Raw genomic sequence first — 26,072 nt, 5'->3', positions numbered from 1 at the left:
CTAAGGGCTTTAGTACACTGCACCCAACCCCATGTCAAAAAAATCTGACCCTTTTTTTGCATGTCTGTAAAACAAGTTCATATACTGCACTTCTACTGTATTTCTCTACAGCAGAGTCATTACAAGCGAGCATACTCACTGAAGGAAAAATAAATGTGGAGACCCTTATAACACTCATAGAATTGGAGCTCCCTCTAGGGGTCGGAGAACACGTATGAACTGGACTCCAACCCAGTGAGTTCACAGCCAGTCAGCTGTTTTGGTAACTAATTACTGACCTAAGCATCTATTCTTTAAGAGTCACAAAAATATAAATGTTGAACTGATGTTCCTAATAAATACAGAAATAATATCTCTTCTTCAGGTAGCTACACATCAGACAAATAGCTGACTCTAATCAGTGCAGGCTCAATCTAAATGTCATGTTACAGCAGGAACATGGAAAATACACAGAGTCAGAGTCAGTGGTCAAACATCAAGCATTATATGTTGGTGGATAACATAATAAGATTTAATTGTAATAAACTTTTACAAAAGAATTCAAATATAAAATGCAGAACGATCACATTTCATTTAATGTAGGTAATGGTGTGTAAAATGCAGCCATGCTTATATATGAATCTGAGTAGGTGGAGGGATAACAAATTTTCAGGCTTTGTAAAAGCACAGTAGGGGAGCTCACTGGTAATTTTGAGTGGGTAGAAAGGAGGCTTATGAGTGGGTGGGAAAGTAACCAGGTTTTATTTCAAAGACATGTCAGGGCCAACAAAGGAGAGTGTTGTATGAGTGAGTAGGATGGGTATAATGCTTATCTGTAGTCTTGCAGTGGTGTTTACTCATGTGAGTGTATAGGATGTGTGTGCACAGGCTTCGGCTTTTCACGGTCTTCTTCAGGTAAATGAGAAGTTCTGTCAGTGACTCCAAGTTGCTTCAGTCTAGTCATCACTCTTTTTCCCATCTGGTTAAACTCAGACCTGTAGGTCGCCTCAATGTGATGCTGCCTCTGGTGCCTGGGACAGAACAATTTAACTTTACAGATGGAAGAAGAGCAGCTGTAGTAGCGAGAACAACACGTATCGTTCCTAATTTCTCAACGACAATTTGGAAAAAACCTTCAAAATGATAAGAAATGATAAGAACTAAATTAAAGCTTAAAAAACAAAAACATATCAGCTGCCTTTTCAAATGTGAGTAGTTATCAATTATATCATATCAATTTTGCACTGAGTAAATCTGTAAAAAGATTAACAAAAGGAGAGATAGCACGAATAAATCCATTATAAGACTGAGGCAAATGGTACTGAGCAAATTGTTAAATTTCTTTTACAACTGGTGAAACCCAAAAAAGAAAACCCATACGATTTCTAGCATATGCTAATAAGTTTCCAAAATACGATTTTTTCCCATCTACAGGTGTTAAAATGTTTAATATTGTAATGTTTAAACAACTCAAGCATTACTATTCATTTTAATTGTATGATAAAAAAAAAAAGAGCTGTTCACTAGTAGGTTGGCTTTTGTTTATATTTGCTATTTTCAGATAATCAAATATCAGTATCGCTACTGGGCTAATCCTATTCCTATATTAGTTGGGCCCTACTCAGTAGTATTAACAGTATCATTATTACCTCATTAATCATCACTATTTAAAATATATATATATATTTTATTTTATTTAATGTGTTTATGTTTTTCATAAAATCCTGAAAACCTAAACAAATATTTTTTGGCCTCTAAATTAAATTTTGAGAAATGGCGCTATCAGCATAGACCAGTGATATAAGAACATATTTGCTACAATATATTACATCTAATGTGATTATAAGATGAATAGATTAAAGATCAGTTTCATTGCTATGACAACACTTAAAAAAAACCTCCCAGCTCCCAGGAAGCTTTTGCTGGAACAAACTTTAGGTACACGAACTGATTCAATCTATTAACTTAATGGTTGGTATATCCTGACAACTTCCCCTCTTCAAACTAAACATGTGTTTTGTCTTTTCCAAAATATCTATGTGTGTGAAAAGGAGCATTCATCCCTTTTATTGCTTGTGAAGGGCTTCCTTCATGTAAACATCCATTCATCATGCCATAAACTATCTCTTGAATCTCTTCCAGACTGTATGTATGAGTAATCTTTTAGCTTTGCTGCACGCTCACGATCCCTACACTTACACGGTTGTCTTTCCTGCGTCGAGGTTGCTAATGGAGACGAGAACTTCTCCACACAAGAATTCTGCTCTGATCATCTCAGGTGTCAATTGGACTCCTGAGCCTTCACACCTGCATGAGGTTACACACACACAGTGAAATAATCAAAGGAGCACTTTCCCATGAGACCCATAAAAAAAGAAGCTCCCAGCACAAAGATCAATATAGTGCCTCATCTACTTACAGTGTGTCCATTAGCGGGGTCACATCATCATCAGGGAGGTTGGCGAGAGGAGAAGCTGCGGTGAGTGGAAGTATCTCTGTGTTGTAGTTGACAGATCTATACAGGAAACACACACATACAGCGCTTTTTCCCCTGAAGAGCTGGACCACCGTGCATCAGATGAATTGAGATAATTTTCAGATAGCTCCTCAGTCTCACTGAGATGAAAGGAGTGCTTAAGGTGGTTTCATATCTCAGTTCAAACATGTTTGATAAAGGTGCTCCTTAGTGAAAGCTGAAACCACTTAGGGGCAAAAAAAAAAGAACACTGATAAGCCAAATGTTAGTGATACCACAGAATAACCAGAGATTCCTTAAAAATATTAAAGAGCAACTTTGTAATGATGGGGCAAAGGATGTACAAATAAAGACTCTGTGACCTGGCCTGGGTTGCATTTATGTTTTTGTGAAATAAGATTTTGGTTAAAGATTAGCAAACCAAGGCTAGTTAGATAGCCTTTTTAGCTAGATGTAAAATGTGTTACATCTAGTACTAAATGCATATAAATATATGATTAGTACTACATATTTACACCCAGTAGTTGTGGACTGTATCTGCATTTTTTGTGTTCCTATTACTGTTCATGTTACATATGTTAACATTAGCGAGCGTAGGATAATTAGCTAACTGTAATGTGTGTTAACCTGGCACTTACTCTGTGTAAATACTTAATACTACACTTTGTAAGACGTAGTTACTCTCATGCATTATTGGTTTTGGTTCTTAAAAAGCTCTGTACCCACACCACTGTCCATTTGAGAATTTAAAATCATGTTACAACTCATGGCTCTGTCAACTTCGCTCTCACCAGTTATTGTGGCCACTCACAAGTTACCTGCAGACTCTGTGGCTGTAGCCAGTGATAGGAAAGACTAACAGGAATGCTGACGGAAAGCTTTCTGTTACACGAATAAAGAATTATATATCTACACTTAGGTAGGTAGGTACTGACAAGTATGAAGCGAATATTTTCTCTTGGCTCTGATTGCGCAGCACAAGGCAGGTGAGGAAAAAAAGGATAGCAGGCAGAAAGGTAAAAAGACAGAGTTGCAGCAGAGATTCAAACCCGCACATTCTCAAATGCACCACGTGAACTGTGGTTGCCCAGATTATGCAGGCATCTTGTCAAACAAAGACTTGAGATGACTTCGGATCTCTTGAGGAGTGCTGCTTCATTAGCTTTCCAATGTTCACTTTGGTACTTAAATTGGTTTTAAACAAGAAACTCTATCATGCTAGACAAATTACAATGCACATGGCGGTATAGGCTTGAGAAAGGTCAGACACACAGAGTGTTTTGCACACCTGATTGGTATCAGTTATGACAGGGCGCAGACAGAAGCACACAGCCCACCACAAATAGAACAGGACAGCCCAATGCTGTGTTCACTAATACACTACATGAAAAATATCATCATTTATTCACTGCCCATTTAGACTGAGGATTGAATAAATCATTATTTTGCAGCGTGAGGGAAGCCTCCATACTGTATGACCTAGATTCCATGCGCACACAGATATACATAGCAAAGGAGAAAACATTTAGAATCAGAAGAAGCTTTCTATCTTTACAGATAGACACTCAGATTTTACCTCAAAATAAGTAAAAAATAATGGATAATCGCAGCTGTAAAAACCCCTAAGTCTGGCTATTTACACTAGAGCTAAGTGAAAAAGAAGATTTGAGTGGGGCTTTTCTCCCCACCAGCGTTTAGAACCTCTGATTTGATCAAAACACTATTCGCAACTATCTGGTTAAATGGACAATTTTAAAATAACAGCACTTTGTTTTACAAAGCTGGAAATGGCACCCAGCATTTTAACTCCAAAATCAGAAGTGCTTCAAGTCCTACATACAACCATCTTCTCCAACTCTTTGCGTGTAAAAGGAACTCCGCTATCTCGATTACAAGTGGAGAGTTTGACATCCTGCATCCTGGCAGGAGCTGGAAGCAGTGTGGATGTGACATGACATATTTATTTTGGAAGATAGTGAGAAGTCGTGTTTCTGGAATACTGAGATGATAGAGTGAATCCCAAACTGCAAAAAGAGGATAATATCCGAGAAGGTAACTATTAACTACCAATATGAGTCTGTGGCTTATGTAACTTGTCTTTTTTTTAATATATTGATGTCGTTTGTGAAAACGCTGTCTTTCAAGTGGTCTGGCAGCGAGAGGGTCAAAAGTTCAAATTCTTTCACATAGGAAATGGACAAGAGCCACTTTCTCCTCTATAAACAAGTACCATAAACAAACTTATGAACCGACACTGTTCTAGTTGGACACTCTTATTGAGAACATGAGAACCTTCTCTTTAACTTTTAGGTATCTGCTCTTGGTATGAAGTCATTTTTTGCCGCCTAGTTTAGCAGATAAGAAGAAAAATGTGACCCGACACATCTCATAAACAGTGATGTAGTGGAAAAGTTCAGCTGCAGGTTTTGATTCACTCGTGTCAGCGGCCAGATTGAACTCTTCTCAACACACAGCTCACATTGTAAAGCAAAGAGGACAAAATATTTCTGACCAACCTGCGTGGAGCACAGTCACTGGTGAGAGCGGGCTGGTTTGAAAGACTTTTCAAGGTGATAGAATCCAAATTTTTCCACTTCATAACCCCAGGGATCACTTCCTGTTATAAATCATGAAAAAAAGAAACATTTCGGTCAGGACCACTATAGTCAGAAGATGATTGATTTTCCCATTTGCAGTAATTTATTTTTGGTGGCATGGCTCTGTGCTGGGACCTGTCCGCCCTTCAGTGTGCATATGTGTAAAGCCAGAGGTGGAGAGAGCAGGAGCCAGGCCCAGTACACAGCAGATCAGGCATCACTGACAGCAGATATGATATTGATTAGGTCAGATCCAGCGTGACAGTAGGAGCTGCGATGTAGATGGGTTGCAAAGTGGCTTGCAGATTTACAGCAACTGTTGCTCATGGCTACAGCAGCTTAAACAGTGTTGCCTATGTAAAATCCTCCACTTGGATGAGTAGAAGGAAGGGTAAGAGCTGAGTCATCAGCTGATTTGGTGGGATCACACTGAGCTACACTGGACATGTCAATTTTCAGACAGAAAACGGGAGCCGTTTTTGATAGATCAACTACAAGTGAAAAGCACTTTCTATGTTTTGTGGGATGGCTATGGCTCAGTAGGGAAAGCAGTGCATCTACTAATTGGAAGGTTGGTGGTTTGATCCCTAGCTGCTCCATTCTGCATGCAAACATGTCTTTGGGCAAGATACTTTTCTACTTAGACATAGAAAATAGTGGTTTGTGAATGAGACATGGTGTATAAAGCTCAATATGTAAGAACAAGTTTATTTAACATGCTTTACCAAAAATCTCCGAAGATATGTTCTATATGGGACACAAAAATTATCTGAAAGAAACTCGTGAACTGCACAATGAGGGGGAAATTACCTTGCATTTGAGAAACTTCTTCTGAGTGTGTGGCGTTTGGGTCCTTATGCCACACAATGTGCTCTCAGGGACCGTATACCTGAAAGCAGAATGAGCTGTTTGACGTTTCATAGAAATAAATTGATCATAAAGGTGAGAATAACTTACCTGGGCAGAGGGCAGAGATGAAACTCCAAATCACTCTCCAAATATTTAGGGGGTGTTTTAAAGGTCTGAAGTCCCGGAGCTGGGTTCTGAAACATAATAATAATAACATTCATCATAAATAGAAAAGCACCTCTATTTTGCACCTGATTAATACTGCCTTACAAAGATTCTCAGTGGGTTTGCTGGAAAAGGTCTGAGCAGATTTTCAGGGGCGCAGAAAGAGAGACTGGAATCATCCTTTGTTTCTGCATCTTTGTCTTGTTCATCATGCTGCTCTCTTGCTGTGGTGTCCTCTGTCATGGGAAAATGAGCTCTGTTGGGTTCCAGCTTGTCCTAAAAAAAGGAGAATTTTGAAAGCAAATAAGTGGATAAATACATAGCTGATATATTATAAATAAACATGTGGTGCTTAGTTACCGGAGCTCCAGTACGCAGTGGTTTGGCCAAAGTCATGGGAATATAAGAGTTAAATGCCTCCCAAGCTGACACAGCCTGGTAGCCCATAAGCTCATAGTGCAGAGGGACCTGCATAATATCAACAGAAAGCATGGTTACAACATAACATCAACAAGGACGAGGAGTCCCTATGACCCCATTATTACCATCACAATCCATTTAGAGGCACTGTCTCTCTATAGCCATCTTAGTTAATGAAGCATTTTGTCAATGAACTCTAATCTCAGCGGTTATTGAGACAAAACAGTTGTAAAATTTGCTCCAAAATATGGTTTCCGCTGGAAATCATACTTCTATCACTACCTTGGTCGATGCTTTTATTATTTTAATTTTATGACGCTACAGTGGTTGTTAATCCACTCTAGCTTCAAAAGTCAAACACTCAAAGGATGAGATTTTTTATAAGGTAAGCAGAATATGACCCAGATAACATAAAATGTAGTTTTTTACACTGTCACATTTTGTGTTAACAGTACTCGTCACCTGTGTCAGAGGAAGTGCATTATTTTGAAGCGTGGTACAAGCTACTCTAGGTGAGCACTTGTCTTTTATTAAGTGGTCTTGATCAATAGTTCGTTGGGCTTTTTGAAGCTCTTTCTGAATTTTTCTTTGGAAACTGGCTGCTTTTTCACTTGTTTTCAGTACAGTCCCTATACCCGACCATTTTCAGAGCAATGTTTTTGGTTTGCTTGTTAACACTTGAAGAAATTTCCTTAGAAAGCTCAGACTTTGCTGAAGACTACAGGTGTTCATATTACATGTATTTACATTTTAATTTATGTTTGCGTGTTTCAATAAATTGTTGCACTTATTTCCCATTTTTCTAGCAAACAAATAAGACTTTTGCACTTTATGCACTTTACATGTTCACTTCACTATAAAATAGTACAACAACAATAAAAATAATTATAGGTCAAAATTTTACATTCATAATTCTAGGAGTATTCAGAAAAATATATCCCAGTTTGAAAAGTAAAGCACTGTTTTACAGGCAAATGCTCTCATACATGACAGTATTAATAGTAATTTGACACTTTGTACGTGGCATTTGGCATCGCTGACGGTGGTGAAGGTGAAAATTAGGTGTCTGAGCCCTCCACAGGGTCACCAAACACATTTGTTCAAAAGCTAGAAAGGTTAGAAACAGCTCCAGATTAATCTATATATACGGTCTATACTGGTTTATTACCCCTTATCAACACCGCTGCTGGGTGAAATTTGTTGATCTGAAAGTGCTGTGTATGATGTAAATAACTACCTGTAGCCTGAAGAAAGGAATGTGCGATGTCACAGTCACATCAAGAGTATCCACAGGTAGTTCAGGCAAATTAATGTTAGCCTAGAAATATGATGGAGACAAAATGGCATTATTTGTTCCAGTGAACACAGAGGCTACCCCATCTCTCTCTCTCTCTCTGCGGGGCATGTAGGAAATGAAAGATTTAATCAAAGTACGGGAAAGTGAGCGTCCTCATTGATTTCCACGGTTTGATCAAGGACGTCTTTCACAGGAAATAATGGATGAAAATTGTTTCGAGTGCAGGACACTAGCTAGCACCCACTTGTCAGTGGTTTCTTGTCTTTTGGGTGTCATTTCCCAGTTAGGTTGAAAGGTAAACTGATTCGAAATAAATTATCACGCACTTTTTGCTAATGATTACATTAATTTACACAACACTGGACAAGAACAGTTCAAAATCTGTGTTAAGTCTTTATTTTCCACTACCAGTTGTGCACGGTACTCACCAGGGGGTCATCTTCATTAGAGAAAAAGGGGGATGAAGATGGAAAGACTTTGTCTGCAGACACTTTTAGGTCGCATGTCTTCTCTTTATCAGCTAAAGCAAACGTGAGGAGGTGACATGTAAAAAAAGAATAAATAAAAGTTAATTTCTCCAGACTTGTTGCAATTTTCAGTGTTCACATTCAGAACTCTGTTCCAGACACTTGCATATGTGTTATGAGCCTCATAATCATTTCATTTTTTCCTCAAGGAATAAATTCAATAAAGCGTGCCTTACTGCCATCGGATAATGAGATTATTTCTGAATGAGGAGATCATAGGATAATGAAAACCTTTCTGTGCCAAGGGCAGGTTCTTCATACTGTCTGCCAGTTTCTTCAAAGAAGCCAGTCTCCGGTTCATGCGACGTCGAATCACAACCTGGAAGGGAGAGACGAGGGTGGTGCAGGGTGCTACTGCTTTGCTAAAGCTTCTCACTCACACTTGTGATTTCAGGAGACATGTCAGACAGAGATTTCAGGTTCACTCCAATTCTAATTATTTTTTGACATTTAAGCCCTTTGGTTTTTCTCTTATTCAATAATGAGCCCTGGAGGGGGAGCATTGGGAAGAGGACAAAGAAGGAGCAGTGGGTACATTGGAGGAGATAATTATTTGACTCCCTGCTGAATTTGTAAGTATCAACACTTCCAACGAATGAACCTGATTTTGGTAGTTTCATTTTAATGGGGAGTGACAGAATATCAACAAAAGTCCAGAAAAAACACATTAAAAGTCAGAAATTGAATTAAATGTCAATGAGTGAAATAAGTATTTGAGCCCCTACAGTCGTGGCCAAAGGTTTTCAGAATGACACAAATATTGGTTTTGAGAAAGTTTCCTGCTTCAGTTTTTATGATGGCAATTTGCATATACTCCGGAATGTTATGAAGAGTGATCAGATGAATTGCAAAGTCCTTCCCTGCCATGAAAAGGAACTTAATCCCATAAAACCCATTTCCACTGCATTTCATCGCTGCCATAAAAGGACCTGCTGAGATCATTTCAATAATCTTCTCGTTAACACAGGTGAAAATGTTGACGAGAACAAGGCTGGAGATTATTATGTCGTGGTGATTGAGTTAGAATAGCAGACTGGAATCGTTAAAATGAGGGTGATGCTTGAAATCATTGTTCTTCCTGTTAACCATGGTTACCTGCAAGAAAACACGTGCAGCCATCATTGCGCTGCATAAGAAGGGCTTCACAGGCAAGGATGTTGTTGCTACTAAGATTTCAGCTACATCAACCATTTATCAGATCATCAAGATAGAGGTCCAATTGCTGTGAAGAAGGCATCAGGGTGCTCAAGAGAGTCCAGAAAGGGCCAGAACGGTCTCCTAAAGATGATTCAGTTGTGGGATCGAAGCTTGCTCAGGAATGGCAGCATGCAGGTTTGAGTGCATCTGCAAACACAGTGAGGTGAAGACTTTTGGAAGATGACCAGGGTTCAAGAAGGGCAGCAAAGAAGCCACTTCTTTCCCAAAAAAATATTAGGGACAGACTGATATTGTGCAAAAGGTACAGTGAGTGGACTGCTGAGGACCGGGGTAAAGTCATTTTCTCTGATGAAGCCCCTTTCCGATTGTGTGGGGCATTTGGAAAAAGGATTGTCCGGAGAAGAAAAGGTGAGCGCTACCATCAGTCCTGTCTCATGCCAACAGCATCCTGAGACCATTCATGTGGGGTGCTGCTGCTAATCCAAAAGAGTGGACTCAATCACAATTTTGCCAAAGAACACAGCCATGAATAAAGAATGGCACCAAAACATTCTCCAACAGCAGCTTCTTTCAACCATCCAAGAACATTTTGTTGAAGAACAGCATGACGGAGCACCATGCCTTAAGGTCAAAGTGATGACTTGGGGAACAAAACATTGAAATGTTGGGTCCAGGGCCAGGAAACTCCCCAGGCCTTAATCAGATTGAGAACTTGTGGTCAATCCTCAAGAGGCAGGTGGACAAACAAAAACCCTCTAATTGTGACAAACTCCAAGCACTGATTATGAAAGAATGGGTTGCCATCAGTCAGGATTTGGCCCAGAAACTGAACGATGGCCCTTGGATTGTTCTTCCAGCATGACGACCCAAAACATACCACCAAGTCAGCATAGCAGTAGCTAAAGAAGAACATCAAGGTCATAGAGTGGACAAGCCAGTCTCACACTAACCTTCCAAAATTCATAAATTATACAAGAACATATAGTACACAGAGTAGTACAGCGTATCAAATGTGTGTATTCCCATAGAGACACACTTTGTGTCTTTTGTTATTGTTTTGATTGAGAGTTCTCTAGGCCAGAATTCAATACTACATTTCTTTACTTTTACTGTGACGCACCTCACACAGGAAAACTGACTATACTGTAAAGAAGATACATTTGAGCTACACATAGCTAAACAAAAGGGACAGGCGCTGGTGTAACAGCCCTCCCCTGAGGGATGTGTATGTGAACGATGCATTGAGCAAATGCTCATGGATGTGTGTACTTGCTCATGTACCTCAGAGACTTTGCAGTATATGGATGACTGTACCTTGTGAGCTGCCTGCTGGAACAGTCTGAGAACTCTTCGTCTCAGTTCCCACTGAAAAGTGGTGTAAAACTGGAAAGCTGGGACTCCCTCAGGGGCCTGGAACAGGTTAGAAACACATTCATTGTTAAATCTCACTTGCTCGTGTTCGACAGTTAACTGCACATTTAGTGTACATGAAAAAAGCATAAAGTTAAATTTTATTAGGCCTCTGCTAGGAGTATTTAAATGACAAAAGAAAGTGGAATACTAATAAGTCAATATTAGATTGGATTAAACTGGAAATGAGCTATGAGCAACTGATTCTTTTTTTTCTTTTGTGCGTGAAACTGCTCTTGTACAAAGAATAAAAGATCTTCTGGTACTTGGTAGAAGCATATCCACACATTCACTAAGACAGAATATACTTAGTATTAATTAAAGATCATCATGCAGCAGTTTTTCAATTCAGCGACTTAAGCTTCAGATTTTGCTGTGGAGGCACATTGTGCTGCCTGAGACTTTACTGAGTCGTGTTGAAAAAGTTCCAGAAGTTCACCCACATAAGGTAGAGCAGGTCAGCTACTAACCGGAAGGTTGGTGGTTCGATGCCAGGCTCCACCAGTCTGCATGCTAAATATCCTTGGCCAAGATACTAACCCCATGTTGCTCTACGATATGTTCATCGGAGTGTGAGTGTGAATGTTAGACAGTAAGCACTAAACAGTTTAGAAAAAGTGCTTGTGTGAATGGGTGTGATTGGGTGAATGAATTAGTTGTGTAAAGTGGTTTGAGTGCTCAGAGTAGAAAAGCGCTATAAAAGAACCAGTCCATTTACCATTTACCATAAGGAAAAACCATGCCGGCGCCTTTTCCCATCAAGGTCAGCTCCTTGTGGGGATCTTAGCAAAAAAAAGTGCTTGCTCATAGGGGGTCATAGATTGTTGGGTTTTTCTCTGTATCTATGAAGCGCCTTGAGGCGACTTTTGTTGTGATTTGGCGCTATATAAATAAAATTGAATTGAATTGAATTGAAAAAAACAAAGTTAACGACATACCTGTCCTACTTCACAAAGCACTCGTCTTGAAAACATTTTAGGTGGTCCAGCAGCAAAGGTTTCTTCTTGCCCTACAGCTCCCCTTTTCACCTATAAAACAGTCAATTAGTGTACAGTAAAAGATCGTATGAATCCACCCCCCTCCCCAAACAATTTGATGCCATTTCAAATATAAATAAAATACATAATGCAATCATTTGCAAATCATTCACAAATTCTTTTGTTTTCTTTTGTGTTCACAGCAACACTTTAAGTGGTTCGGAAAATAAAAGAAAAACTGGTCCAGTTTTGGAAACTTCCTTTGTGCTCTTTGGAGTATTTCATAAAACTCCAAATGTTTAGTGGAAGCTCTGGACAGCAATCGGGCCAATTTTGAACTCGGATGTGGAAAATTTGGCTTGGTTTTTCTGAAACAAGCAGGGGCTTAATTCACTACGACACGACGTGGATGGCAGCATAGGTTAATGCTGCATGGTCCTCTTAACCCAGCTAACTTGGCGCATGTGAAAAACAAATTTCAAAAGAACTGCTGTGTCCATCCTAAACGAGGTGGGAAGTCCAGTGAAGTTGGCAGAGTTTGAGTTTGTATTTGTGAACTGTGTTCACTGTCAGTGCTCCTCAGAGGTGCTCCTCTTCAGAATCATGTCTATTTATAATGCTGCCTCAAGGCATGTAGATTAAAGCCATTTAATACTGGTTAATGATATTATGTAGCGTAGATGACAAAATTAAAAAAAAAAAAATCTATGCAATCACAGTACAACTTTGCACTGAGACATTATTCCTAATTGTTGCACTATTTGATCACACCCACTCTCTGTTACAGTGGTGAAAGATCCGGCCTCTCTGAGATGCTCAATGAACAGCTGTGAATAAGGCTTTAAATGATTTGCAATTTGACTGGAATAAAAAGGAATAAAAATATATTTTATCTATTTTTGGAAAGCTGTGGCAGTGATAGCTGTTGCAGGGCCACTGGAAAACAAACATTCCAACATCTATATCCTCTGTAAGGAAAACTTGGAACCTCTTTGGCTAAAGAGGAAAAAAAGGTTGATGGCTTAATTCTCAGAATCGTAAACTTAACCATCACAGCCTGGCTGAGGAAAAAATAACGTTGCAAAAATTAATGTTGCAAAGCTATAAAACTACATAACTCTGAAGCAAATAGACAAACAGATTTCTTTGGCCTCCAGTCAAGACTCCACAGAGGGCCAACATTAGATGATGACAGGTGGCAGTATAATAAAAACAACAGAGTTCCCATAAAATCACAAAGTGTGGTGATACAAGGCTGTAAAACAGAAAGAGTATGGCAGAGGACACTTTGTGTGTTTGTGTGCGTGTGTGTATTTGCATTATAAAGTGTGCAGGTGGAAAGGAGATGGGGGAGGAAGTGCTGTTAAGTGTCTGTGAGAGATCTGATAACTATTCAAACAACCTTTCTGAGGACATAGAGAGACTCATATTTCAAAACTGACATTAGTTTGGCTGACTCTGCACTATTTCCATGGCGACTTAATAAAAATCAATCATACAGTCAAGAGGGTTTTTGTAAAGGGTCAAAACCCCACTGTGGATCCAATAATTCTACATCTGAATAAGGTACTGTGAACGGTATGAATATGGAACGCACTGATGAGCTATCAGCACATTTGAGTATGTCTCCAAGGTCTTACATGAAAACAGAAAAAATGTGTTCTACTAAAACCAATACCTTGACCAAGAAGAGAGGACTTGGTGAATCAAAATTACCCTGCAAGATAGTACTGTCCAACTAGGACTCATTTCCATCCTCCCAAGGTCTGTGTCCTCCTGTGTCCTGCATATTTTTTTCTTTCAATATGTTATTATATTCACTATGTATGATAGGAATTACATGTACATGCTGGTGTGTTGGTGTGATGAAAAGAGTTTGGCTTTATTATGGGGATATCTGAAAATCTATACGCACCACTATGTAGTTCACCGCTTACAGCCTCCCATGAATTATGTACCGCCATCATCAAGCCCATGGGGCAAAGACTCAGTAGCTTATATGATCCTGTGAGTTGGGCTCCCATCAGTTATTTCAGCAAGAAATATTTTTCATGCATTAAAACTCCATTTAATGGAAGGTCAAACTTTTATCAGTAAGGGCTGTAGATATAAAGAACTTTCCAGTTTACACGGTGTATATAAAGATAAGAAATCAAAGATGGTAAGATAAGGAATGATTAAATACACTTTCTGAATTCTTTATGAAGTTTTTTTTTAATCTTCCCTTTCCAGTGCAGACACAGCAAACTGTCACCATCTCCAACACCTCTCAGAAAACACAGGAAAAGAACTCAAACAACTCAGGGCCTATACTTTTATGTCTTCTTCTGTTCAACATTTTTCTGATTCACTTTTTGTTTATGGTTGGTCAAGATGTCCATAATTCTCAGGAAACATTACGCAACAGCCTAATACAACACTCTTTGTTTACATTTCTCCCCCCACAAATTTCTCATGTCTCAGAATAACAAAGTATAGTACCCACACATTGTTGTGGGGCCCCCCAAATGTGACAGTTTAGTCTAGCAAAGGGACATGTAAGTGTCAGACTTTGACCTCTTGTCCATCAACACAGTGTTGATGGCTTAACACCTGGTGCCGCTGTACCCTGATACCTTTTTAGAACTTTTTAGAGGTTATTTCCACTATGTTGGTGGAAAATGTGTATTAGCCAAGCCCTCTGGTTTCAATGAGTATCAATGAGCACAGTGTTTCTTTACATCCACACGAGCTGAAATAACTTACCATATATTCATGCAGAGCAATCTCTCTCTCCTCCAGTATCTGTCTTGTTGCATGCTCTGACATGGGGTCCATACCCAGATGGACTTGCCTGAGTCAAAGGGGGTGCATAAAGTAAACACATCTATTAAACATTCAGTAACTTTGGTTGAGTTTTATATTTAATCAAACCTACCATTTGAGGTGATTTGTTTGCTCCTCCTTCATGTCTTGTTGAACCTTTTTCATGAACAGGGCTTCTTTTATCTGCTTATTTTGCCGTGCTATCATGCTGCCAGAGGACATGGCTGAAGTGAAGGTTGCACAAACAGAAAAGAGACATGCATGCATGTAATTCAACAAAAACTGAACAGAGGTGATTGATTTGATATGGCAACAATGTTGACATGCATATCAGCGTCAAGAGTAAAAACACTCGGTTGCATCTACCTTGCTTCAAGTCTTTAGAGCTGAGTTTATTAGAGTCTTTGATCAGCATCTTTGCCACCCCTGCAGGAGTACAGACATCTACTGGCAATTTAAACTTCACATTAGTTGGATCCCTGATTGCCTATAGGACAGGAAAAAGAGTAGCATTAGTTAAGAAAAGTCATAAAGTCAAGATGCCATCCCAGAAAATCAGCTGATCTTAATCCCATCTGATGCCCTTCTAAACATCCTAACTCTGCAAACCACTTTGCAACCCACCTCCAACCCATGTGTTTCCTATTCAAGCTCTGTCTGTCTTATCATATTTGCTCTTATTGATGCCTGGTGTGTCTATGCTAGGGTCTTGCTACTACTTGCTACTGTTTTCCAAGCAGAGTTCCCAAAACAGAGGTACTGCAGATACAGTTTTACAGAAAAGATATTTTTTATGTAAAAAAAAACTATTAAAATATTTCATTGCTTTTGAGTCAGGGAAATTAACCTGTCGAAATATAACTAAACAGGATTATGAAAGTTTAGTGAGTTAATCAGTCAGACCATCGGTTGGCCATACCTTTGACTTGTCAGCCTCCTTATTTGCCCTGTATTTGGATTTACTTCGAGGAAGCACTAGGGTAGAAGGTGAGGCTCCTTTGTGTTTCACAGTCACTGCACTTTCATAACTGAACTTTTTTTCCAGTTCACTAACAGAAAGATGGAAGGGAAAAAAGGGAAAAAATGTATATATATTAGTATACCAAAACTGATTCAATACTTGCTAATTAGCTCACTGCTAAAGTAAGCACAACTTACATTTTTGTAATAATCTCACACTAAAAGGTCACCCCTAGAGAACGATTTCAAATTAAGCAGAAAATGAGCTGTGTTTAACACAGTAATGGTGTTATTGTTGAAATAATTAGCTGAAATAGTGAAAAAATTTCATATCATTTTTTGAAATAATTAACAAAACAAAAAACATGGGAAAGTGTTGAAATAGTAACGAATTGACTAAAACTGAAACTGTTTAAAACAGTGGATAAATGGTTAGCTAAAAGCAATCTATAAACTGCTAAAATGGCTAATTAGTGGATAGAAAAGCAAACTTTGCAAACCTAGCTCAAAGTAGTGGATGAAACATTGAAGTTGTTGTTTGGATCATTTCTAAACAGATGGGTTTCAATCAGAAGAAGCTAGCTGTCAAGGTATCCCTTTACGAATGTTCCAGAAATAGTTATTTCAGCAGAGTAGGAATGGCTCTAGACTCTGAATATTTATCAAATGATATATGAACAGAGAGAGAATACACGGTGTCAGGGTAGCTGGGAGTCGGGGCCTAATAATTACAATTAAAAACAGTTAATTCAAAATGGCTATTAATTTAGCAATGCAGTCCAAGACAGAGAACTAGCCAACTACAGCTTTAAATCACAGTTGAGTTGACTCTGCAACCTTTGGCTAAAAAGGAGTTAACAAGAGTTGAACATTCGGTCACAAAGAAGCACTAGATTTATTACCAAGCATCATATCAGACTGATGACGTTCTGCAACACAGAAGCAAAATCACTCAAGTCACTGTTTGTATTATGAGCAGCCTCTATGTCAGAGAAGTCAGGCAGAGAACACAGTAACAAGCACATGTCAGACATTGGTTCGAGCTGGATAAACATTGGCTCTAGCATATATTCCTTAATCTTTCCATTGCATATCTATCATCTTTTATTTGGTTCCACCGTGAGGAACAACAAACACAGAGAGAGTGTTTTATATGCTAAACATCCATTGGGAGCTGTATCCATCCTCATATCACTGCAGCAGCTACCAAGCTATTTTCATGAATTATTAACTTTTGGCCAAGATAACACCAGACAGTGCAGGGAATGGAGTCAGGAGCTACTGCTGTGTGATGGATAGCACCCTCTTTCTCATGGGAACCAAATTAATATCAGCTGAAAAACCTCTGATCTGCACATGTGCCCATTTTCTCTGAACCCAGTTAGTTATTGTCCCCAGATATTTTGGGGGATGTTTTCACTCCCATGTGGTTCAGCGGTAAACTTACTCCCACAAGCTGAGAACTGTTTTTTACCATAAAACAGCAAACTTCACCAAGCTATCATTCAGGATGCCGGATGCTCGTGAAAACAATAAAGCACTGGTGGAAAGACTTAAATTTGTTACATAGTGTACATTGATAGCATAAATGAGATCCCGGTGTTTTTGAATTTGAGGTTGTACTTAGGCTGAGGATCACAGCTGTTATGAGCAAAAGCACATGATAGGACAGTAAGACAGCAACTGAGAGTAATAGAGTAAAACATGACTGTGAAAGGAACAAAACACCAACAGCTAAGTAAAACTGACATTTTGATTAGTCAAACTGTTCATCTGTAAAAACATTCTAACACAACACTGTATTTCTACTCAGTTGTGAAATTTTACCTGAGAGCTATGTGCGGTGCACAGCTCCCAGTGATGGTACACAGGTAAGGCTTGGTGTTGAACTGTGAAATGACCAGCTGAAAGGTGATTTGAGAAGTCTCAAACTGGAGTGGACAAAAGGTCACAGTTATCTTTGCCTCACCTTTGGCTGGTATCACACCTGGAAGAGGGAGAAAACAAATATTAATAATGGAGCTATGTGTTTGGACTAACCTAGGTCAGTGATTTACAACCACAGGTGACTGCATTAAGGCTTTCTACTGCAGAAAGCCAGCTACATAACATTAGACAGGTCTTACAAACAAAATAAGTGAACTTAACACTTGCACTTGTTGATTTTTTAGCTAAGAGCACTGGACAGTTAAATTATTTTTTTAAAGTGTTTCCATAGCTTTCTGAATAAATAGTTAAAATCTGAATCTTCTTCTTTCAGCTTCTTCTCAGGGCTCGCCATAGCAGATCATCTGCCTCCATCTCACCCTGTCCTCGCGTTCTTCTTCACTACGTCCATGATCTTCTCTGTGGTCTTCCTCTTTTCCTCCTGCTTTGTTGTTCCATGTTCAGTATCTTTTGTCCACTATCCGCACATGTCCAAACCATCTGAGCCTTGCCTCTCCAACTGTGTCTCCAAAAAACGCTCAACCTTAGCTGTCCCTCTCATGCTCTCATTTCTTTTCCTGTCCAGTCTGGTCACTCCCAGTGAAAATCTTTCATGAAACATCTTTAACTCTGTCACCTCCAGTTCACCCTCTTGCCTTTTTCTCAGTGCTACCTTCTCTAAATCATACATCACAGCAGGTCTCACAACCAACTTGTAAATCTCTCCTTTTACTCTTGCTGTTAATAACCCCCAATATGTGTCTCCACCCACTCCACCAAGCCTGCACTCTCTTCTTTATCTCTCTTGTGCGCTTGCTTGGATGACTGACCCCAGATATTTAAACTCGTCTACATTCACTATACCTCTGATCTCTGCAGGTTCACTGTTACACCTGTCTCCATCTCATTCCCACACATCTAGACTGTCTTGCTTCTAATGACTTTCATTCCTCTTCTCTCCAGAGCATACCTCGATCTCTCCAGGTTCTCTTCCACCTGCTCCCTTCTCTCACTAAAGATCAGAATGTTGTCTGCAAACATCTTAGTTCATGAAGACTCCTGCCTGACCTCATCTGTCAATCTGTCCATCACTACTGCAAACAAGAAGGAGCTCAGAACTGATCCCTGATTTAATCCCACCTTGAGCCCAAATAGGGTGTAATGTGTTACAAAGGTTCTTCAGTTATCTGCCCAGCAGATGGATAGAAAGAAAAAAAACAATCAAACAAACATGCATTTTCTCTTCCTACGCACTTGCACTACAATCAGCTGATTTCAGTTTGTGTGCCGGAGGAGGAAAATAATGACGTCGTCTCTAGCGTGGATATGGGCATTACTTTTCTATTGGACAAAAGGACAGGTGCGAGATAGAATCAAACTTTAGGCTGGTTTTCAGCTTGCTTTGTACTTTCAGTTTTGTTTACATATTCAAATATTAAAAGTTTCAGTTCAGGTTTCTTTATATAGCTCCAAATCACAATATTAGTTACTTCAAGATGACAAGGCAAAACCCCGACAATCAAAGACTCCCTATGAGCAAGCACTTGATGAGAGTGGGAAGGAAAATAACCCTTTTAACAGGAAGAAACCTCTAGCAGAATCAGGCTCACGGAGGGGCAGCATTCTGGTGGGGGGTGAGGGGAAGAAAAAGAGCATAGGGAGACAGGACAAAACACAGACTAAGGGAGAGTGATGGCTAAAATTTAGTGACGTGCTGCAGTGGTATATAAACACGTGGGATGTCAAAGGAGGTGAGTGGAAAATAAATGCTCAGTGCATCACACGAAGTCCTACAGGCAGTGCGAGTCCATAGCAGTACATCTAAGGATTGGTTCCAGTTACCCTGATCCAGCCCTAACTATCAGCTTTATCAAAAAAATAACGTTTTGAGTCTAATCTTAAAAGAAAAAAGAGTGTGTGTGAATGTGAGGAGCAGGATTCCAACAAGGATGCAATAAAATGAAGCCAACACAGGACAAATATTGTCTCGTTGGTGACAAATATAGTGACAAACATGGTCTTCTCTGCTTTTCAGGGAGCTTTTACAATAAACTGATAATAATAATAGCCCAGTAGTTTTTTAGGATCACTGGATTGAGAGTTAAAAGTGTATGAATAAACAATCCATCATAAGGGAAGAAATTATGAATTAAGGTTATTGTATTATGTATTATTATTGTTGTTAATTAGCAGTGAAAACAATAAATTACTTTAAAAGTTCTGAATAAACAATCAATACTGTAAGCTAACTACAGTTCCAGTCACATCACTTAATCAACTTTCATTTGTGTCACTGGTAACACCTGCGCTGACCTACTATTTAATGTCACAGTGATTGCAGTGCATTACCATCCATGCTACCATCAGTTCAAATGAACATTCTGAAACATAATGAATGTGTCTGACTGACTACTGGGCTGATCAAAGAAGGCTTCGGTAATGACTTTACTATAAAAGAATAACAAATGACCAAAAAGATACTGTTGTGTTATACTACAAATGCTGAGCTCTGTTGAGAAGTGGACCTGTTTCTTGCGTAAACGTAAAGGAGAAAATACACAAAAGTATTTCCAAAAGGAGAAACTCATTTGTTTCTCTCAGCTGCGATTCAGATCCAAGTGCTTTTTCACCCTGCGTTATGAAGCTTCCCAGACCATGAATGCTGATCATTCTGAGCGTGTGGAAGCAGAAGAAATCTTTCAAGTCCTGCAGTGACTTACTGCATGCACAACGTTGGGCTGAGGTTTTGAGGAAGTGCAGGACACTTGCTTTTTTCTGCTGAGGCTTATCCTTAATCTATTAGGCTAAATATGATACTGTAATTCCCTACACTTGTATTTCCCGGTAAAACTCAGACATTTACCGCTGTTCATTAATTAGGGACACTTTTCACAGGGCAATGTAGAAAAAATCTAACAAAAGAAATATTTACATAGTTCATTCTCATGTTATTTACACAAAACCATGTTTGATAAATTATCCAGAAGAAACCCATATTATGGGTTGCGTCCACAAGAGGAGAAAAATTAAACAAAAGCCAGCCTAGTTGTACATTTATTTCAGTATGAACGTCTCTTTGAAAAGTCTACCATTATTATCAAAATGGTGAATATCTGACGCCTAGTTGAACTCATCTAGGATACAGAATTATGGAACTTTGAATCTTCAATGTTTGTTTGAGACACAAGCTGCAAGTGTTAGCCTAGCAAATGTGATTTATAATCATACTGTTACCCGTAACTTTTATTAGTACATTTAACCGTGTTCATTTTTGATTGTTTTTTTATCATTATTGTTTACATTTGTTTTCATAAATGTAAAAAAAACCTCATCACAGCCACAGAAACCGCCATACGGATTAATAAATTATCACAGACAGAAGCAGAGCAAATCAGGATGAAAGTCTCAACCACCCTCTCCAGTGCCAAAGTCCCTCCGTCTAACCTCACAATACAAGAAAAGAAGGCCGTCGCTTCCCTGAGCAAAGACCACAACATCACTATATTACCAGCTGATAAGGGAAGGTGCACCGTGGTCCTAAACACAACGGATTACCACACAAAGATCACCGCTCTCCTCAGTGACAACGATACCTACAAAGCCCTAAAGCGAGACCCCACAAGCAGCTACAAAAAGAAAGTTATAGCTTGCCTTCAAGACCTTGAAAAGGACGGGATGGGATGGGATGGATGGAAGTGGAAAGAAAGGCTCTTGGCTCTTTTAAAGGGAGAGTACCCAGCCACTGGTACAGATATGTAGACGACACCTGGGTCAAAATCAAAACACAAGAAGTGGAATCCTTCACTGCGCACATTAACGCTGTGGATAAAAACATCAAGTTCACCAGGGAAGACACAAAGGACGACTGTTTGCCTTTCCTGGACTGCGCTGTGCACATTGAAGAGAATGGCAACCTCAACAGTTTACCGGAAGCCCACACACACGGACCAGTACCTCCTCTTTGACTCCCATCACCCGCTGGAACACAAACTTGGAGTAATTAGGACCCTACACCACCGGGCAGAACATGTTCCCTCTAAGCCTGAAGGGAAAAAGAAGGACACACACATGTAAAGGAAGCACTTAAAACATGCGGCTATCCTAATTGGGCGTTCATAAAGTCAGCAAAGAGGCACAGAAAAGAAGATCAGACACCAGCTAGGGAGGATAAGAAAGACAGACGCAACAACATTGTCATCCCCTATGTAGCCGGTGTATCAGAGAAACTCAGGAGGGTTTTCTCCAAGCACAACATCCCAGTGCATTTCAGACCCAGCAACACACTCAGACAGAAACTGGTTCACCCGAAAGACAAAACTCCAAAACACAAACTTAACTATGTGGTGTATGCTGTACAGTGCAGCAAGGAATGCCCAGACCTCTACATTGGAGAGACCAAACTGGGACTGATAACTTCATAAGTCTGGCTTGATTTTCTTCTGAAGGCTCACTTGAATTACCTGCAACTCGTCAGCTAGAGCTTTAAAGTTGGGAAACATTTTATCTGAAGTCAGCATGACTGTCTAAACACAGAATTTTCAGAACCTGTGAGAGCTTGCGTCACTGAGAGCCAGTCCCGCACACTTGCTCCTTCTGTGCCCAAGATGTGGTGCTTTACAGCCCATTAGTAATCGTTCAATAGATTAGACTGCTTATATGTTCTAATCTGAACATTCCGATTTTTGTATTGTTAAAAAACCCAGTCAACAACAGAAAACATTCAGTGAATGGTTACCTGTGAGGGGGTGGATGGAGAAGGACTCATGGGGCTGAATAATATGCACTTGAAACTCAAAGCCAATGGGACAGCTACATCTCAGAGGAATAGCATGGCAAACACTAGCGACAAGGAAAGAAAGACAGAGATGATATTATTTTTTTATGACTTGACATCAATGGGTGAATGAAATCATGGCTGGCTGCATGGAAGAATACAAGGAGACAGGCAAGACCTCAGGCAGACGTGAGGTCAAAATAAACCAGTCCATCATAGAGACTAACATGAAGCGCACACACACACACACACACACACACCTTTGTCTGAGTGCTACAGCTGGTAGGTCGATATGAGTAGGGATGTGCAGGTCATCGATGACAGGGTAAGCATGAACTGGAATTAACAGGTTATCTTCCCCCTGAGAAAGGGTGTAGGCAGGTTGAATGAACAAAATCAAGAGAAAACATAAGAGAGAGGATATGAAGTGTGAAAGAAGCACAGAGAAAAAAGAAAACAGTTCTCAGAGTAAAGATTGAGGTAGATAAGTTAAAGCAGAGAGTAAATCCTGCTTGTTTAAATGTTTGCTAAACTCCATAAGTAAGATAAGATGCATGTTAAACCAGCTAGCTCCTGCAGGGAGTCACAGTGTAAATTCTGCGAAAATCAACTTCTCTTTAATGCCTTGGGTGGAACGATTTAAGCACAAAACAAACAGCATTAGCACACTGCAGCTGACTCCCTGCCAAACAGTAACAGAGTGCCCACAATGGCACAGAAACTGTTGGAACCTAACCTTACAGTGAACTCGAATGCAGTCATAGAAGTAACGCCACTCATCAGGACAGAATCCGACCTTCAGCGTGTAGGCGAGGCCTGGGATGAGTCGATACTGGAAGGAAAACAGATGGAACAAGACTGAATCATCAGAAACAACACTGATTGCACTCATGGCCAAGTGGAGTTATAATCTTATATTCAGGTCAGCAATTTGGAACGATGAAAAAAAAATACCTTTTTGGTATAAGTTGTTTGGAAGTACTTGGTTTGGGTGGGAATTACATGAATATTCATAACTTCAGATGAGATGTTGATTAATTTCTGATGGAGAGGAAGAGGAGAAGAAAAAAATCATTCATTCCACTTAAAATGTGCACTTGAGAAAGCCATTTCCATATTCCTGGTGCTTACAGTGCTCAACCATGCTCACAGTGTGTAAAATCAGTCCCCCATTCACTTTAAATTACCCTAATGGAAACCAAATGAGAGGACTTGATGATGCGATAGGATTCTTAAAATTATTTTAATGTTTTGTAAAGAAAATACAAATTGAATCTGTTTGTGTTTGAAGTTACTGTTTCTTTAAAATGCAATCAAGCACAAAATGTCTGTAATCAAAAAGAAACTTTAGAGCAAAAGTACTGACGATGTTTTAAAAATGTTTTATTTGTAGAAAAAAAGTTGATTCAAATCCAAAGATTTAATTAGATGCTATATATTTTGTTTCGTAATCAAAATCAAATCTAATGTTTTTGTTTTCAAACCAAAAATATTTGTCTGTGAATCCAAAAAAGTTTTGTTTGCAAGTTTTCCTTTGAAATAAAAACTTTATTAGCAAACAAAATGTTTCAAAATGTTTTTGAATGAGTTGGTTTTATAAGAAACCAAACCTTCCAAGTTTTTGTTTTCAAATAAAACATTTTTGTCTCTGAATTAAAAAAAATGTTAATTAATGCAAATCTGTTGTTTACAAATCCAAAGGTTCTGTTTGCCATAAATGTTTGTGTGTGAATCCAAAAGTTTAACTAGAAACCCCAGAATTTTTTTTGTAGTCTAAAGTTTTGTTTTTGCTTGTGGATCCAATTAATTCAAACATTTTCCTTTGAAATCAAAGTGTGAACCAAAAAATTTTGTTCGCAAATCCAAAAAATGTCTTTGAAATCTTTGTTTGCATATAAATCAAAAAGTTTTATTGATGAATCACAAACTTGTATTTGTCTCTGAGCTGGCAGCTTGGCGACATCCAATAAGTGGGAGAAATTTGATGGAAAATACAAACGGGGATTCGTGAAAAGAGAAAAGCACTGCCGGCATATTTACACTTAATCGCTACTTCAGTAATAGCCAGAATGCCTTTTTTGAACTAGTGTTTCAAATAGAGTATTTGTCATCCTTTAGCTGCTAGACGTATTTTGGCCTATTTAAATATAACAGACTGTCAAACAAATACAGTCTGCATTCATCTGGACGCAACATGCTCGCTGTTACTGAAACTGGTAATGATAAATCTCATATACTTCATATATTTCATTGTAGGTCCCCACTCATGATTCACATTATAATAACAGTCTTATTTTAGCTACAGTAAAACATTTGTGTTTGACTGCATAATAAGACACAAAGCAACTCCACATCTCTGGTGGGTGCCAAAACTGAGGTCTGGTTAGTGCTGACTGCAAAATTCAACAAAAACAACCAGAGGCCTTGACCCAACACCATCTCTATTGTCTGCCTGACACAGCTGTGGTAATTCTCCACAGAGGAGATCTGAGCACTATCTTCTCAATCATATCTATATAGTGTCTTCACAACCATTAATATTAAGCTACCTGCTCAAATGAGGTGTCACATGTCACATTTATCAAGTACATTCCTATTACAATAACTCTAAAATAAAGAGACAAAAACCACATAACACCTGCCCTGTGATTTAGCTACATCATTTGCTTTTTGGAAAGTAGTAAGGGAAAACAGCAGGACTTTCCTCACCAGGATTTTTACATAATCCTTGTCGAGCTCAAAGCCACTGAAGTGAAGCTCAGAGGGCTCTGCTTGGATCAGGCTGTTGCTTTTCAGGTTAGCATAGATTTCTACAAGAAATACATAAATAAATAAACAGAAATCTCAACCTAAGTTGTCATTGTAAAATCAAGTACTTAGTATCACTGCTTCCAGAAAACTACAATTATGAATTCTATCGAGGATTTCAGAGGTCATGGTTAATATGTACTTGACTCCAGCAGATGATTGGGGATGTTGCCTCTGCTCTGGGTCGCCTCCACCAGCTGGCTCAGAGGTAGAGATGCCCTCCTCCTCAGGGGCTCTGAGAGCGTCTGTGGCCCAGACAGAGCCACCTCCATCCTGGCAAAAGATGAGCCCTTGCTCCTCACGAGAGGGACGACAGACGGTCGGAGGACAGTCACTGCGAAATCTGAAGGCATCATCAGAGGAAGGGTTATGAAAGAAACACGGCGATTATTTTCTCTTTTCTTTTTTTATGTAAGGAAAATAGAGTTAATTTAATAAAGTCACTTTCTGTTAGACTCATTGACGCATTCACTATAAAAGTGAGAAATTACAAACTCATGTGTGACGCTAGGAATGCTAAAAATTGCAAATGACCCATGTACTGTTGACTATTAATATGAATAATTCGAAATAACTTTAAAAGCTTCATATAAATAGTTTTATTAAAGCCTCTTAAAAAAACAGGACTTACTTATGTAACAGACAGGCGGGTGCGTTTATTTATTCAAATACAGCAGTCGTGTTTCGTGTATTTTCGCTTCAACACCTTTTACTGCTGTTGTCAAACGCGGCCGTTACCGTGGTGACCACCAAACTCTGAAGGGTGGGACAAATATCCTGATTCGTCGGCTGCCTGTGTTGTTACACACGTAAACAATCCGATGTTAGGCGGGAAGCTAAACATTTTACTTTCAAAATAAAAGTCAAGCTTCAAGCTTACGTGCTATTACTTGTTTGAATACGTTTACTACACAGTAAATCAATATATATAAATTAATTAAAAC

The 26,072-nt window shown here is 39.1% G+C and overlaps 1 protein-coding gene across 1 annotated transcript; it reads right to left on the bottom strand.

The window, feature by feature from the left end:
* Positions 1–25,960, bottom strand: cfap221 (cilia and flagella associated protein 221). The gene is made up of 25 exons (XM_040051555.1): positions 25,760–25,960; positions 25,271–25,471; positions 25,030–25,130; positions 23,275–23,361; positions 23,057–23,152; positions 22,581–22,681; positions 22,282–22,385; positions 17,448–17,607; positions 15,580–15,709; positions 15,027–15,147; positions 14,773–14,884; positions 14,601–14,688; positions 11,817–11,906; positions 10,783–10,878; positions 8,542–8,629; positions 8,212–8,303; positions 7,724–7,804; positions 6,427–6,534; positions 6,172–6,342; positions 6,010–6,095; positions 5,863–5,941; positions 4,972–5,072; positions 2,399–2,494; positions 2,179–2,286; positions 1–1,010 (listed from the first exon to the last, which is right to left on the bottom strand). The coding sequence occupies exons 2-25, from the start codon at positions 25,398–25,400 to the stop codon at positions 833–835; spliced, it is 2,604 nt and encodes an 867-aa protein (XP_039907489.1). The 5' UTR covers positions 25,401–25,471; positions 25,760–25,960; the 3' UTR covers positions 1–832.
* Between the last annotated feature and the right edge of the window lie 112 nt (positions 25,961–26,072).

Source organism: Simochromis diagramma, unplaced genomic scaffold (assembly GCF_900408965.1).
Source record: "Simochromis diagramma unplaced genomic scaffold, fSimDia1.1 OVJJ01000107.1, whole genome shotgun sequence".
Taxonomy (NCBI): Eukaryota; Metazoa; Chordata; class Actinopteri; order Cichliformes; family Cichlidae; genus Simochromis; species Simochromis diagramma.
This window is presented reverse-complemented; position numbering and strand designations above follow the sequence as displayed.

Coding starts and splice junctions, on each gene's coding strand:
- cfap221 (XM_040051555.1), bottom strand. CDS start 25,400: ATGGAGGTGGCTCTGTCTGGGCCACAGACGCTCTCAGAGCCCCTGAGG. Junction 8,630..10,782: donor TCCAGCAGGCAGCTCACAAG/GTACAGTCATCC, acceptor TCTCCCTTCCAG/GTTGTGATTCGACGTCGCAT. Junction 5,073..5,862: donor AGAAGTTTCTCAAATGCAAG/GTAATTTCCCCC, acceptor GATTTATAACAG/GAAGTGATCCCTGGGGTTAT.